General features: G+C 46.8%; 1 protein-coding gene across 3 annotated transcripts in view; it reads left to right on the plus strand.

Annotated features, from left to right (window-relative positions):
- Positions 1-15,836, plus strand: part of ITSN2 (intersectin 2) — a 392,176-nt gene that overhangs the window by 118,443 nt on the left and 257,897 nt on the right. For all 3 annotated transcript variants that reach the window (XM_082251747.1, XM_082251748.1, XM_082251746.1), the window contains exon 4: positions 14,131-14,194. In XM_082251747.1, the coding sequence (XP_082107873.1) occupies positions 14,131-14,194 (64 nt within the window). The remainder of the gene's footprint in view (positions 1-14,130; positions 14,195-15,836) is intronic.

Consider the following 15,836-nt stretch of genomic DNA (forward strand, 5'->3'; position numbering starts at 1 on the left):
TACTGCACTGTGGAGCGGCGGTTTCGGCGCCAAACGGCGCCATTTTGCCTACACTCGCTCCGGCCGCATGTTTTACATGCATGGCGGCCATTTTCTTGTAGCCTCCATAGGCTTTCATAGAGCGCCCTGGCAGCATCACTTCCTCTTTCCAGGAACACCGATCGAGGCAGCAGCAGCGGCGAGGGTCTCCTCAGGTTTTATCCTTCTGTTCTTGCTATCCATTGCCTGTGTTCAGTTTGCATATTCCCTGTGGGGGTCTCATTGTGCTTGAGTGTGGTGCGGTGGGCTGCGCTTGCTTAAAGGGGCAGTTAACCCTTTATTGTCCGGCATTATAGGGGCAATGGATTCTCAGGAGGGCAAATTTCCTACCGCCTTGGTGGAAAGCCAGGGGACCGCTGTTTCCCCCCCAGGAGGGGATTTAGCCACTATTGTGGCTGGCCTTGCTGCTCAGGTGCAGATGCTGGTGGCTGCTCAATCTACTAAAAGGCCCAGAGTTGCTCTTTCCTCTGATTCTGAGGGTGAAGGTGATGGGGCTGTTATGGCGGGGGCCTCCTTATCGGGGTCCCGCTCCTCCCTAGATCTAGTGGGGTCCGAGGTGGAGGCTGAAGTTGAGGGGGTTGATAATTCTCCCCCTGGCTCGCCTGAAGAGCTTGCAATCATGGATGAATTGATTGCTTCCATAAAGCAAACGCTGCGTTTGCAGGATGAAGTGTGTCCCCCCGCTGCCTTGGCGGCCTATGGGACGCAGAGAAAACGCAGGACGCCACAGGTTTTTCCCTGCAATGATGATTTTCAGCGCGCTGTTAAGGAACAATGGCGCAATCTGCGCAAACCTTTTGCTGTACCAAGTAGATTCAAGCTGCGTTATCCTTTCTCGCCTTCCACTGATGAAAGGTGGTGTGTGCCTCCCCCAGTGGATCACGCAATTGCGGTTTTAAACAAAGCCACTGCGATTCCTGCAGAGGATTCCCCTGTGTTCCGTGATGCCACGGATAGGAGGTTGGAGTCTCTTGCCCGTCATACTTATTCTGTTACGGGTTCTATGCTTAAGGCTCTGTTTGCTTCTCTCATGGCGGCCCAGGCGATCGCAAGTTGGACGCAGATGCTTAGGCGCGTCCTAGTGGCCGATTCGGCCTCGCCGGCGACCCTGGATATGGTGGATCAAATACACCAGGGTGTCATGTATCTGTGTGATGCGGACCTGGACCTGGTTCCGTTGGCTGCACGTGTGCACAGTGTGGCGGTGTTGTCTCGCCGCCTGGTTTGGTTAAAATGTTGGTCGGTGGACCAGTCCTCACGTAAGACCTTAGCCAATCTACCTTATGATGGGTCTCGCCTTTTTGGGGAGTCCTTGGATGTGTTGATTAAGGGGATCACCGGGGGTAAGAGCACTCTCTTGCCCCATTTCCCCAAGGCTAAGGGGGCTTCTGGGAAGAAGCATGCTAATTTTCGACCCCCTCAGGGGTCCTTTCGTGCCTTTCGGCCGCACTACAAGGGCAAGCCGTTCAAAGGTCAAGGCTCTCAGAAGAAGCCCTGGTCTGGGAAACAGAAGTCCGGTCAATCCGGATCTGCAGCCCATAACAGTACGGCCTGAAGGGGCGCCCTCACCCAGTTTTGGGGTGGGGGGACGCTTGCTCGGTTTTCTTCAGCCCTGGTTGGCCCGTGTGCGGGACAGATGGGTTCAGGAGATCGTTCGATCTGGTTACAAGATCGAGTTTCTCTCTCGGCCGGAGAGCAGATTTTTTCCCTCAAATCTTCAACTGTCTCCAGAGCGTTTGCGGGACCTGCCCCTGGCGGTGCGGGACCTGAGGGCTCAGGGAGTGGTGGTTCCGGTGCCTCATCGGGACAGATTTCGGGGGTTTTATTCCAATCTGTTCACCGTGCCCAGAAAGGAGGGCAAGGTTCGTCCAATTCTGGACTTGAAGGCTCTGAACCGCTCTGTGCGGGTTCGCAAGTTCCGCATGGAATCCCTGCGGTCGGTGGTGGCTGCCCTGGTTCCGGGGGAATTCATGGCCTCCATCGATTTGAAGGATGCGTATCTTCACATCCCCATTTTCGAGGGTCACCAGAGGTTCCTTCGTTTTGCCATTGCGGAGGATCACTACCAGTTCGTGGCGTTGCCTTTTGGTCTCGCCTCGGCTCCGCGGGTCTTCACCAAGGTGCTTGCACCGGTTCTGGCATTATTGAGGGCCCAGGGCATTTCTGTCCTGGGGTATCTGGACGACATTCTGGTTCGGTCTGCGACCAGTTAGGGTCTGGAGAAGGACCTGTCTGTCACGATGCAAACTCTGCAGTAGTTTGGTTGGACGATAAATTTTCCAAAGTCGACACTGAGTCCGTCGGTTCGTCTTCCCTACCTGGGAATGATTCTGGACTCGGTGCAGGCGAAGGTCTTCCTGCCGGAAGACAAACTCGGAACTCTTCAGGAGGAAGTCAGGTCCCTCAGGGACGTTCCGCACTCGTCTCTGCGGACGTGCATGAGATGTCTGGGATTGATGGTCTCGGCCTTCGAGGCGATTCCCTTCGCCCAGTTTCACACGCGGGGTCTCCAAGCGGAGATCCTGTCCAGGTGGGACGGGCGACCTCAATCTCTGGATCTTCAAATCTCGTTGAGTCATCGCACCAGAAGAGACCTTCTGTGGTGGCTCCAGTCCCCGATGGTGTCCGGGGGCAAGTCGTTTCGTCCTGTCTCGTGGACGGTGATCACCACGGATGCCAGCCTGTCGGGCTGGGGTGGTGTTCTGGGCGTTCTGTCCGCCCAGGGAACTTGGTCGGAGGGGGAGTCTTCCCTCCCGATCAACATTCTGGAATTACGTGCGATAACTCTGTCTTCGTCGCTGGACGGACCGGCTGCAGGGCTGCCCGGTTCGGGTGCAGACGGACAATGCCACGGCGGTGGCCTACATCAACCACCAAGGGGGCACCAGGAGTGCCCGAGCGGCTCGAGAAGTGGCCGACATTCTGTCTTGGGCCGAGACTCATGTCCCGGCGATAACGGCGGTTCACATTCCGGGGGTGGAGAACTGGCAGGCGGACTATCTGAGTCGCCAGACCCTGGATCAGGGGGAATGGTCTCTCCACCCGGCTGTCTTCCAGATGTTGTGCGCGAAGTGGGGTCTTCCAGATGTGGACCTGTTCGCGTCCCGTCTCAACAACAAGGTGAGAAGGTTCGTGGCAAGGACGCGCGATCCTCGGGCAGACGCGTCGGACGCGTTAGTGGCCCCGTGGCATCAGTACAGGCTGATGTACGCGTTTCCACCGATTCAGTTGCTGTCCAGGTTCCTTCGCAGGTTACACTCGGAACGCAGCACGGTGATTCTTGTGGCACCGGACTGGCCTCGCCGGTCCTGGTGCGCAGACCTCGTGAATCTGGCGGCCGACGCCCCGTGGCGTCTGCCTCTTCGAGACGATCTCCTGTCTCAAGGTCCGATATACCATCCTGCTTTACAGTTGCTGGCTTTGACGGCCTGGCTGTTGAGACCGAGGTCCTGAAGGAGAGGGGTCTCTCTCCAGAGGTCGTTCATACTTTGATCAACGCGAGGAAGTTTTCCTCGGGGAAGGTTTATTACCGTACTTGGAAGGCCTATTTTGCCTGGTGTGAGTCCAGGGGGTTTTCACCCTGCACGTACTCGGTTTCCCGTGTGCTGTCTTTCCTTCAAACGGGTGTCGATCAGCGTTTGGCGCTGGCTACGATAAAGGGTCAGGTGTCTGCGCTGGCCGTTCTGTTTCAACGTCCCGTGGCTTCCAACTCCTTGGTTGGCACTTTTGTTCAGGGTGTGCGGCATCTGGTTCCTCCTAGGAGGGATCCTTTGCCCCCTTGGGACTTGAATCTCGTACTGTCTGTGTTGCAACGTGCTCCTTTTGAACAGATCAGGGAGATCTCGTTGTCTATGTTGTCCAAAAAGGTCGCCTTTTTGGTGGCGATCACTTCGGCTCGCAGAGTGTCGGAGCTGGCAGCTTTGTCCTGCAAGTCTCCGTATCTGGTTGTTCATTTGGATAAGGTGGTCTTGCGACCTAATCCTTCTTTTCTTCCGAAACGAGTTTCGGAATTCCATCTTAATGAGGATATTGTCTTGCCTTCGCTGTGCGCGAAGCCTAAACATCCAAAGGAGGTGAGATTGCATTCTCTGGATGTTGTTCGGGCGATAAGGGTTTACCTTAAATCGACTGAGTCTTTTCGAAAGACGGACTCCTTGTTTGTTCTTCCAGAGGGTCCTCGGAAGGGCATGGCGGCTTCGGCCTCTACCATCGCCAAATGGATCAGGCAGACCATTGAACAGGCCTATGCTTTGCAGGGGAAGGTTCCCCCTGTGCCTGTGAAGGCGCACTCTACTAGGTCTCTGAGTACGTCTTGGGCCTGTCGTCATGGGGCTTCTGTAGCCCAGGTGTGTAAGGCGGCGACTTGGTCGACCGTACACACGTTCACAAGATTCTACAAAGTAGATGTTCAGGCATCGGCGGATGCTTCCTTTGGCCGCAAGGTTCTTAGTGCGGCAATTCCCTAGGGTCCCTTTATATGGGGACCTCTGGCTGTTGGGATAAGTTTTTTATCCCCTGGTTATTTGTCTTTTCCTGGGTTGTTGCTCCTGTTGAGCTCTTGTTTTTCCTGTTGCCCAGCTGGTTTCCTTCCTTTGGTAAGGTTCCTTTCTTTGATGCGGAGACTGCGTTGCCTTTTCGGCGCGGATGCGTTTCCCACCCCTCATGTTTGCACTGCTTTGGGACGTCCCCATATGTGACGAATATGAAGAGGCGGCGACTGTCGGAGGACGTAAGAGAAAACTGAATTTTTGTAAAATCTTACCTGTAAAATTCCTTTCTCTGAGTCCTCCGACAGTCGCCGCCCCCGCCCCTCTTTTGGGGTTTGGTTGTATACTCTACTGCTATTCCACTAAAACTGAGATATGGTTGCAGGAAGTAGGAGGGTATTGACTGAGGGGACCACCCCTTGAGGGTGGGATATGTTAAAAGCTTTAATGTTAACATATTCTGTTGCCTAGCTACTCCTTCGGAGCAAAGTCTAATACCCCATATGTGACGAATATGAAGAGGCGGCGACTGTCAGAGGACTCAGAGAAAGGAATTTTACAGGTAAGATTTTACAAAAATTCCGTTTTCCGCGTTCAGGAGAGACAGGGTTTACCTCACCTAACCACAGCAGCTCCTAAACTCTGCTAAAAGCCTGTGTGTACATGAACACATAGGCTTTTATGGATTTGAGTTTAGCAAAAAAAAAAAAAACACCAAAAACTGAAGCCTTAGTCCCCTTTCACATGGGCAGTGCACCTGACGGACGCCGTTTTTCTCAGCGGGGATCGATCCGCCCATCCCCACTGATCAGGCGGATGACAGGTCCATCTCCGCTTACATTGCAGAGACAGAGCTGTCACATCCCCCGCTCTCCTCCATGGGAGATTGGATGAAAACGGACCATCTGCCCGTTTTCATCCGATCCTTCAGACGGATGGAAAATAGGGTTTCCATCCCTCTGGATTTCACGGACAGGATCGGGTTGGATAGCAGCGGTGTCAGCAGAGATATCACCGCTGACATCCGCTGCTCCATATAAGTACGTGGAGCATCCAATCAGATCTGCCTGAAAAACTTGACAGGCGCAGACCTGATCGTAAAGCTTGCGTAAAAGGACCCTAAGAGTATCAGAGGGTAAGGAAAACCTCAGGGCTATTACTGACAAAAGGCATAATGAATTACTATAGCAAAGACATCCACAATAAGTGCTAATTGTTAAAATTGTATGCATGTATATAATCAGCCAGAAAATTTCACCGGGTGACAGTGTTTCTTTAAATACCAGAGAAATTTGTTTGGATGAATATCTGTCTGAAAATTAAAAAAAAAAAAGTCCTGTTCATAACTTTTTTTTATTATATTTTTATAACATTTTCTACATCATAAAATAACATTTTACACCACATTACCATCACATTTATTTTTTCAAAATATTTTCCAGCTCCCCCACCACCCCCCCCCACAAAAAGAAAAAAAAATCCCCAAAACAATTTTTTTTTTTTTTTCTAGAAGTGTCATGTGGGAAAATATGTGATCGATGGAAGGGGCAGAAATAATGAAAAAAAAAACCCTTCCTTTATAACTGAAACCTTGCTGCTATGAGGACATGAGCTTTTCTGGTTATTTTGTAGGTTTTGGATAGAAAAGTCATGAACCATAAGCAGAGTGGAGACCGGTACAGAGTAACTCTGTGATCTTATACATTCTATGGAGTTGCTTCATCAGAACATTTCATAAGTTCTGAATACCAGTCTGTATGAGTCATTTTACAAAGAATGTGATGATCATTTATATAGCTTCTTCTTTTCAGGGCTTGGATATTAAAAAAGCCCCAGTTCCCAGAGAAAACATTTCCTTGTTCCATCTTGAAATGACACATGGAATTTGGTTTCTAAAGGCACTAACTTTTCTTGCTGGCATGCTTTTCATACATAAGCCCCTTTGTGGTTAAAGTTAAATTCTGGGAAAGTTAAAGTAGAACTTTAGGCAGAACATTTTTGGACAAAGCGAGGGAGTTATAACCCCTGTCAGATTTTTTATTTTTTTTTTGTCATCGGTGTCCTGTTACAGAGATTTCCCATCACTTCCTGCCCCATAGCCAAACAGGAAGTGAGTGAAAATCCCTGCAAATTAAGGGAATCCCTTAGGGACTCCCAGTGTCCCCATTGGAAGATATCCTTATTATCTTTTTAGGGGCAACCCAAAAATTTGGATTTTCTTTTTCTTTCACTTTCAATGATTAATGGTAAACAGGACAAATAGAGAGAATTAATCTCTTTACCAGGGGCACAGACAACAATAAAAACTGACAGGCGTTCTAATCCCTCTGCACTCTATCCAAAGCTAAAACAAACGTTTTGCCTTTAATTACACTTCCCACCCAACGCCATTATATGATGTCGTGAAATTTGACGTGGCGATATTGGAATGATGGGTGCAGCTGCAGGCATTATTCAGATACAGTATTCTTTTCTGCCAGCGATTCCCTGCATCGTAAAATCAATCATAGCAGTTCAGCTGCTTGATTGTTTTTGCAGACAGCCGGAGGGGATGTGCCCCCCCCCCCCCACCGCTGCCCTACAGTGCTTCTACCGGCTCACCGATCGCACAGAGAAGGATTCCCCTGGCGGGAGAAGTTTACCATAGAGAATACCGAGGACCAGCTGCTCCCCAGCAGATCTCTCCATAAAGAGGACCTGTCATTCCTATTGCAGGGGATGTTTACATTCCTTGTAATAGGAATAAAAGTGAATTAAAAAAAAAAAAATCTAAGGAAAAGTATAAGAATAAAAAAACAAAAAAAATTAAAGCACCCTCCGTTCCCGTTCACGCAGAAGCAAACGCATATGTACTTGCCTTTCAAACCACACACGTGAGGTGTCACTGCGAACGTTAGTTTTTAAAGCGCCGCCTATGGAGGTTTTTAGGTACCGAAGTTTGGTGCATTCCTCGAGTGTGCGCAATTTTAAAGCGGGACATGTTGGGTATCTATTTTCTCGGCGTAACATCTTTCACATTATACAACAAAAATTGGTCTAACTTTACTGTTTTTTGTGTTCTTTAAATTCGTGAAACCATTTTTTCGTTTAAAAAAAAGTGCGTTTGAAAAATTGCTGCACAAACACCATGTTACATAAAAAGTTGCAATGACCGCCATTTTATTCCATATGGTCTCTGCTAAAAAAAAAAAAACACATATATAATGTTTGGGGGTTCTGAGTAATTTTCTTGCAACAAAATTATGATTTTTACATGTAGGAAGTGCCAGAATAGTCCCGGTATGGAAGTGGTTAAATACACAGTGTACATGCATATATCTGAAATATCTTACCAAGCGAAAGATTTCTAACTTTATTCAGCCAGGCTTGTGATCCATGCACCCCTTCTAGACAGCATTTGTGTGGATGGGGGAATCTGTTAATCTTTTTTTTTTGTTCAGCTTGCTGGCTGATTGACAAAAATTAGTAATCTATGGGCAGCCTTCTATTCTGTATGGTTCTGTATGTACCTTTGTTATTTGAAAGTGGATTTCACACGAAGGATCCAATCAGGTTCACCTGTAATTTTTTCAGTCTGACCTCATCGGACCCTCCATTCAGCCCTATGGACCAGGTGGGTGCAAACAGACCTGTGTCTCTTTACAGCTACCTACCTCAAATCTGGTCCGCGAAGAAAAAATTATAAGGAGATCTGTCCTGCTTCGTCTAGGCGGATCGGATTGGAGGGCAGTTGGGTGTAAATGGACTCTGTTTATGTCCGCTCTACATAAACGGAGCAGAGCCAGACCTGCCATCGACCCGCTCTGCTCTGATGCGTGGTCAGATCCCCTGGTGATTTAAATGGAGCCCACCCCATGTGAAGGGGGCCTAAGGGATTTGTGGGAAGCCTTATTTTATCTAGCTCTTTATACAGTTTAGAGCTGCAGAAAAACAGCAAGAAATTTAAAGCTGAACACCAGGATAAGCAAATATTGTCTAAATACGAGAGACGTGTATTCTTACTTGAATCTTGGTGTGCTCTGTGTATTTCTTCCAAATCTGTGCAGTAATCCTGTGTAAAACCTTATCTCTGTGCAGGAGTTTCCTTTAACCACTTGCCGACTGCCTAACGACGATTTACGTCGGCAGTCAGCCCCTCACAGGCAAAGTGACGTAGATCTACGTCGCTAGCCTGTGAGGGTCTAGGGAGCGAGCGCACGCCCCCGGAGGCGCGCTCCCGCGTGGTCACGGATCCCCACGCGCGTGTGACCGGCGGTCACTCTTGCGATCCCCGCTGCAGAGGGAGAAAGTCAGGCGGCTAGTGTAAACAAGCTGCCTGTCCTTCTCCCCTGTGTAGAAACAATGATCACACGGTTCTACTATGTAGGACCGTTGATCATTGTTCCTACAGCCCAAGCCACAGCCAATCACAGTTAGAATCACGCCCCTAGGGACACACACAGCCCCTCCCTCTCAAAAAAAGTTAACCCCTTCACTGCCAGTTAATTTTACAGTAACAGTGCATATGTATAGCACTGATTACTGTAGAAAGGTCACTGGTAACCCCAAAAGTGTCAAAAATGTCAGTCAAGGGTACGATCTGTCCGCCCCAATGTCGCAGTCCCACAAAAAAAAATCGCAGATCGCCGCCATTCACGTTAAAAAAAACAAAAAAAATGACAAAATCTTTCCCTTTGTTAGTAAACGAGATAACTTTTGCGCAAACCAATCAAAATACGCTTTTTGCGATTTTTTTTTTCTTTTTTTTTTTTTAGCAAACAACAATATAAACAAATAAATAAAACAAATTGGCCGAAAATGTTAAAAAATTTTGATTTTTACATTTTTTTGGGGGAATTTCATATAAAAAAATGAGAAAAATATTGCTATTTTCGCAAAATTGACGCTCTTTTTTTGTTTATAGCGCATGGTCAAAAAATCGCACAGGTGATCAAATACCACCAAAAGAAAGCTCTGTTTGTGGGAAAAAAAGGACGTCAAATTCGTTTAGGTACAGCGTCGCACAACCGCGCAATTGTCCGTTTAAAGCCACGCAGTGCCGAATCGCAAAATACCCTCTGGTCAGGAAGGGGGTAAAATCTTCCGGGGCTTAAGTGGTTAATAAAAACCTGTCACTGCTGTGCTCACGCCTGAGACAGGGTGACTGGTCTGGTCTCCGCCCTCTCCTGTAGTTTCTGCAGGCAGCCTGTATAGGGTGGGGTCTGCTGGGCCCCTCCCACAGGCTATGAGCAGCACAGAGATGATGTCGCTCTCTTTTTTACAAGGTAACTTCTGGATTTGCAAAGGAATCTGCTGCACACAAAGTACATTTTATATCCTTTGTAGCTTTCATGAAATGTATTTAAATAAAACTTTGTGCCACAGGTCAGCTTGATGATGTTTTTCAGCTAGTAAAGCCGTTGATAATAATAAAGAGAAGGACAAATCTTTGTCTGCATATATAATGCGAGCTAATGCATATTAAAAGTGCACTTATTAGTGCTTTGGGGGTTATGGGCCATACACACTATACAATTGTCTTTAGATTTTTTCCTTTAGATTTACCAAAACCATTTAATATGAGGTCAAATCTAAACACTTTCAATTTGTATGCAATCTGGCAGGCCCTTGCACTACATAGTTGAAGGTAAATCTAAAGGAAATCTAACCACAAAAGTTGTATAGTGTGTATCCAGCTTTACTGTAAGGGTGAGATATTCATAATAGTTTGCTGCCATTATTTAAATGTTTTCTCCTGCTGTAACTAGTCGCTTCCATAGTAAGCAAGTACTCTCCTCACAATTGCTTTACATTTCAGCAGGATGGATACTAAAATGAAACATTGTGTTGTTCTGTTTTCAGTAGTTCTGATAATCCCCTGTCTGTCACATCCTCCTTGTGGTTACACTTGTGGCAGGTCTTCATCTCCCCTTCCTTATTCGGAGAAGTTACAGAGCTCTCCTGTAGATACATACCCTTGTGAACTCATTGGACAGTGCACTGAGCAATCTGCATTTATAAAAATGATTCAGTGGATCAATGTTAGTGTTTGCTTTTAGTTACAAACTTATTTGTTCACTGTGATGATCTAAGGTGGGTTTGTGATCAAATTATGATCTATTCTGCCAAACCTGGATTATTAAATTATAGAGCAGGAAGCCTTCCTTGGCTTGCAGATGAGGCTCATTCTGGAGTTCAGTCACATTAAATGCGGTGGCTTTCCATAAAGTGTTGCTAAACCCATAGCAGTAAAATCAGTCTGTATATGCAGTAAAGCATGCTTGCTATAATCACTGTGGACCCTAAGGGGTTAATCCTCTGCATTGTGTAAAAATGCAGTTTGATAGTGTATGCACAGATCCACCCCCCCCCCCTTCTTTCACTGACTCCAGAAAAGGTTTGGATAAGACAGAGTTATTGGAGTCAGGCTGCACATGCTCAGTTTTGGGCGTATTACCAGAGAGAGTTTTTTTTATTTTTTCTTGGGAGAGTGCATGTGATCCACCCAGGGCCAATCACTGTCCAGAAGGTCTGAGGTTCTGGATCCTGATAGGACAGCTCAGTGCAGTATGAAAACTCCTCCTACAAACTTTAACCAGGAACTGCTAGAAGTCACAAGATTGCCATATACTGCTGACAAGAAAAGGGATTTAGCAGTTGATATTTACTAAAATAATTGCATTTCCATATTCTGTGTACTGTGGGAGTGCGGATATAGTGAATGCAGGATCTTGGGTTTAGTAACACTTTAAATACAAGGTTTCTATTGAATACTGTCCGTGATATTTTTTTTTATTGGCAGTAACATAATTCTGTCTGTGCAACTTATTAGCCGTATTAGTGCAACTTCTGTCGCAAGTGTACTAATATGGCTACAATCCCCTCAAGTAAGGTTTGTTTAGGCGAAGGTGCTGACTGCTTGCCTCTGCCTAAAGTCAGGCCCCTTCCATCCTCTTTGGAAGAGATCATGTGCCCGAGTTTGTGGCATTGGGATGCATCAAAAACATCTTAAGGAGTCTGGAGCAACAACTTCTGTTGGAAAGTAGCTTTCTTTTATATATTTGATGGATCTTATTAGAAGAATATTCAGCCTGCCTTTAAAACGAACATAGTGTACACCCTAACAAATATTTTACCTTATAATATTATCTTTTTGTCTGTTAAATATACCATTGAAGAGGTAACCCTTTCCTACTGTGGTCCAGTGGAAATCATTCATTAATAACATTTTCCTTGTTAATTGATTAATTTTCCCCACACTAGCACCTTTTTACATGAGCTTATTTAGATTCTATAACCAGTTGATATGTCACAACAAACTATTAAACACAATGGGGTTTGAATGGTAATCTATGTTGGGTGACCTTGGTAAAGCATGTGTATTGATTTAAAACTGGGACTTTCCCACCCTTTGCTTGTCATCCTAAAGGGTTGCAAACCCTTACATACAGTCAGTGAAGTGACTGGCCTCAGGTGGTGAGTAGAGATTAAACCAATCCTCCTACTTAAGTTGTACCTGTCTATCCGCAGTCATCTTCTCTCTACATCCCTTAAAATCTGAGACTTTTTTTAAAACTTGCCTGAGCTGTCAGAAAACAGGGGTCAGAGAGCTGAAGTTATTCTGCAGAGCTCAGTGAGGAGACTTCTGAGAACCAACTGTACCCTTCTCCTTCACACAGGAACAGAGCTGAGGCTGTCAATCACAGGCTGTAGATCCCTCCCCTGTCATCTTTTTTCTCTCTTGGTGTAACAAAAACTTGTCAGAAGTGATTCATGCTGATATCCAAAATTTGGCAGATCGTTTGACAAAATATTACTTCCAATTTTCTTATCTTGTGTATCGTGTGTACTGGCCTTTAAAGGGAGTGCTCATAATCTCCGCGTGTTACTTGTATAAAAGACACTTGTCCGAAGAAACAATCCGATTCCAATCTCTCCACCATGGCCAAGACCAAAGTGCTGTCCAAGGATGTCAGGGACAAGATTGTAGACCTACACAAGGCTGGAATGGGCTACAAGAAAATCGCCAAGCAGATTGGTGAGAGGGTGACAACAGTTGGTGCGATTATTCACACATAGAAGAAACACAAAATAACTCCGTCTCCCTCGATCTGGGGTTCGATGCAAGGTCTCACCTTGTGGAGTTTCAGTGATCATGATGACGGTGAGAAATCGTCCCAGAACTACATGGGAGAATCTAGTCTATGATCTCAAGGCAGCTGGGACCAGAGACACCAAGAAAACAATTGGTAACACACTACGCTGTGAAGGACTGAAATCCTGCAGTGCCCGCAAGGTCCCCCTGCTCACGAAAGTACATGTACAGGCCCGTCTGAAGTTTGCTAATGAACATCTGAATGATTGAGAGGAGAACTGGGTGAAAGTGTTGTGGTCAGATGAGACAAAAATCTAGCTATTTGGCATTAACCATAATCGTCGTGTTTGGAGAAGGAGGAATGCTATATCATCAAGCATGAAGGTGGAAATGTTATGTTTTGGGGGGTGTTTTTCTGCTAAGGGGACAGGACAACTTCACTGCATCAGAGGGATGGATGGCGCCATGTACTGTCAAATCTTGAGTGAGACCCTCATTCCCACAGCCAGGGCTTTGAAAATGGGTAGTGGATGGGTATTCCAGCATGACAATGACCTAAAACACATGGCCAAGGCAGCAAAGGAGTGGCTCAAGAAGAAGCACATTTAGGTCCTGGATGACCTAGTCAGTCTCTAGACCTTAATCACATACAAAATATGTGGAGGGGAGCTCAAGGTTCAAATTACCAAACATCAGCCTCAACCTTAATGACTTGGAGAGGATCTGCAAAGAGGAGTGGGGCAAAATCCCTCCTGAGAGGTGTGCAAACCTGGTGGCCAAATACAAGAAACGTCTGACCTCTGTGATTGCCAACAAGAGTTTTGCCACAAAGTACTGTTTTGCGAAGGGGTCAAATACTTATTTCGCTCAATAAAATGCAAATCAATTTATAACTTTTTTGAAATGCTTTTTTCTGGATTTTGTTGTTCTGTCTCTCGCTGTTAAAATAAACCTACCATTAAAATTAAACCCTGATCGTTTTCCTTGTCAGCGGGAAAACGTACAAAATCAGCAGGGGGTCAAATCCTTTATTCAATCTCTGTATATATACCTACGGACTAAGACTGGGATGCCATTAAAGTTCACGTGTGTAAAGGCAGGTGTCCCAATACTTTTGACAATATAGTGTACGTTAATGTCTTTCCAAAAAATAAAAAATGCTGCTACATTGATTGCCCACAACCCGTGTGTAGGGAAAGGGCTCTTGGGAGATGTAGTTCTTGGAGTGCACCAATATCAATAGGAACTGGTCTCCCAGCAGCTGCCCCTGCAATAATTTTACAAGCCTGGTAATGTCACAGAGAGTAATGAAAGCATTTTCCTGCTACAGAAACAAGGTAAAAATAAAAATAAAAAATAATGCTGGAGCAACCCATTGGTGGTTTGTAGTTGTCTAAAAAAGGTTAAGAACTCCTGTTTTTAAGCAATTGCTATTACATTTAAACGTGAATGGTAAATTATTGTAAAGGCTTATTTAGTGGGTAAGTGATGTTGTGCACTATTTCCTCACTTGTCATTTTCTTCTTATAGGGGACCAGGCCAAAAGCTTCTTTTTACAATCCGGCCTTCCTCCAGCTGTTCTTGCGGAAATATGGTAAGAGATTTTTTTTTAACTGGACTTTACCTTAATAACACCACCACCACATTTTTGTCTTCAATGCCAAAAAAAAAAAAAAACAACCTGGAGCTCCAGCTAAAACGAAGAAAAAAAAAAGACCTAAAACATTGACTAGCCTTAAAGTGGTTGTTAACTAACTACAGTATAACTATACAAGCCCCCCTGTAAAATAACATTGTGTCCCAGTGTCTGTTATATAAAAAAATGCCGATTTCTAACTTGTATCAGAGCGTCTCCTGGCGTTCACGTGACTCCTCGGCTCTCTCCTCACCCGGCTGACAGCTATAGAGGGAGGGGCCGAGAACTCCCACTCACATCAGCTAGAGAGAAGAGCGAGCCAAGGAGTCACATGAGCGCCGGGAGACGCTCTGATATAAGGTAGAAATTAGGGGTGTTGAATAAAATCGCTACATCGATGCATCACGATTCAGACGTTCGCGATTCCGCATGGATGCTGAGTCGTCCGAATTGATCGCCGATTATGTCATCTGGCGCTCCACGCAATGTGCTCTGCCTCTCCTGGAGAAACATAGAGGCAGAGCCTGCCTGGTGAATAAAGCCCCCTTCCCTTCCAAATGGACACTGGAGCAGAAAGTCAGCTAATGATCTGACAGCCAGGAGAGTGAAGGGGAGGAGTTTGAGGAGACCCCACGGCAGCAGAATCCTCACTGGAGACATTGGAAAGGAGAAGAGAGGCAGAAATACACCAAGAATGGTGGAGGGGGAATCGACTGACACCGAAAGCAGGTGAGTGGCAGTGTCACTGATCCCATCTCTCCACCACCATCCCTCTGCCTGATCTCATCTCTTCTCCACCGTCCCTCTGCCTGATTCCTGTCTCCCCCACCACCATTTTGCTGCCTGATTCCACCCCCACCACCACCACCATGCCTCTGCCTGATTTTACACCCCCCCCCCACCACCACCATGCCTCTGCCTGATTCCTTCCCCTCCCCACCACCATGTCTCTGCCTGATCCCATTTCTCCACCATCATCCCTCTGCCTGATCCCACCTCTCCACTATAATCGTTCTGCCTGATCCTATCCCTCCCACTAACATCCCTCACCTTTCCATTCCTCTTCTGCCATCCCTCTGCCTGATCCCATCTCTCCACCACCATCACTCTTCCTGATCCCATTCCTCCCACCACCATCACTCTTCCTGATCCCATTCCTCCCACCACTATCCCTCTGCCTGATCCCGTTTTTCCCACCACCATCCTTCTGCCTGATCCCATTCATCCCACCACCATCCCTTTGCCTGATCCCATTCCTCCCACCACCATCCCTTTGCCTGATCCCATTCCTCCCTACACCATCACTTTGCCTGATCCCATTCCTCCCACCACCATCCCTCTGCCTGATCCCATTCCTCCCACCACCACCCCTTTGCCTGATCCCATTCCTCCCACCACCACCCCTCTGCCTGATCCCATTTCTCCCACCACCATCCCTCTGCCTGATCCTATCCCTCCACCACCATCCCTCTGCCTGATTCTATCCCTCCACCACCATCCCTCTCCCTGATCCCATTCCCCTCACCACCACCTCTCTGCCTGATCCAATTCCTCCACCACCATCCCTCTGCCTGATCCCATCTCCACCACCATCCCTCTG

The sequence above is a fragment of the Pelophylax lessonae genome (assembly GCF_965119305.1).
Source record: "Pelophylax lessonae genome assembly, chromosome: 3".
Classification (NCBI taxonomy): domain Eukaryota; kingdom Metazoa; phylum Chordata; class Amphibia; order Anura; family Ranidae; genus Pelophylax; species Pelophylax lessonae.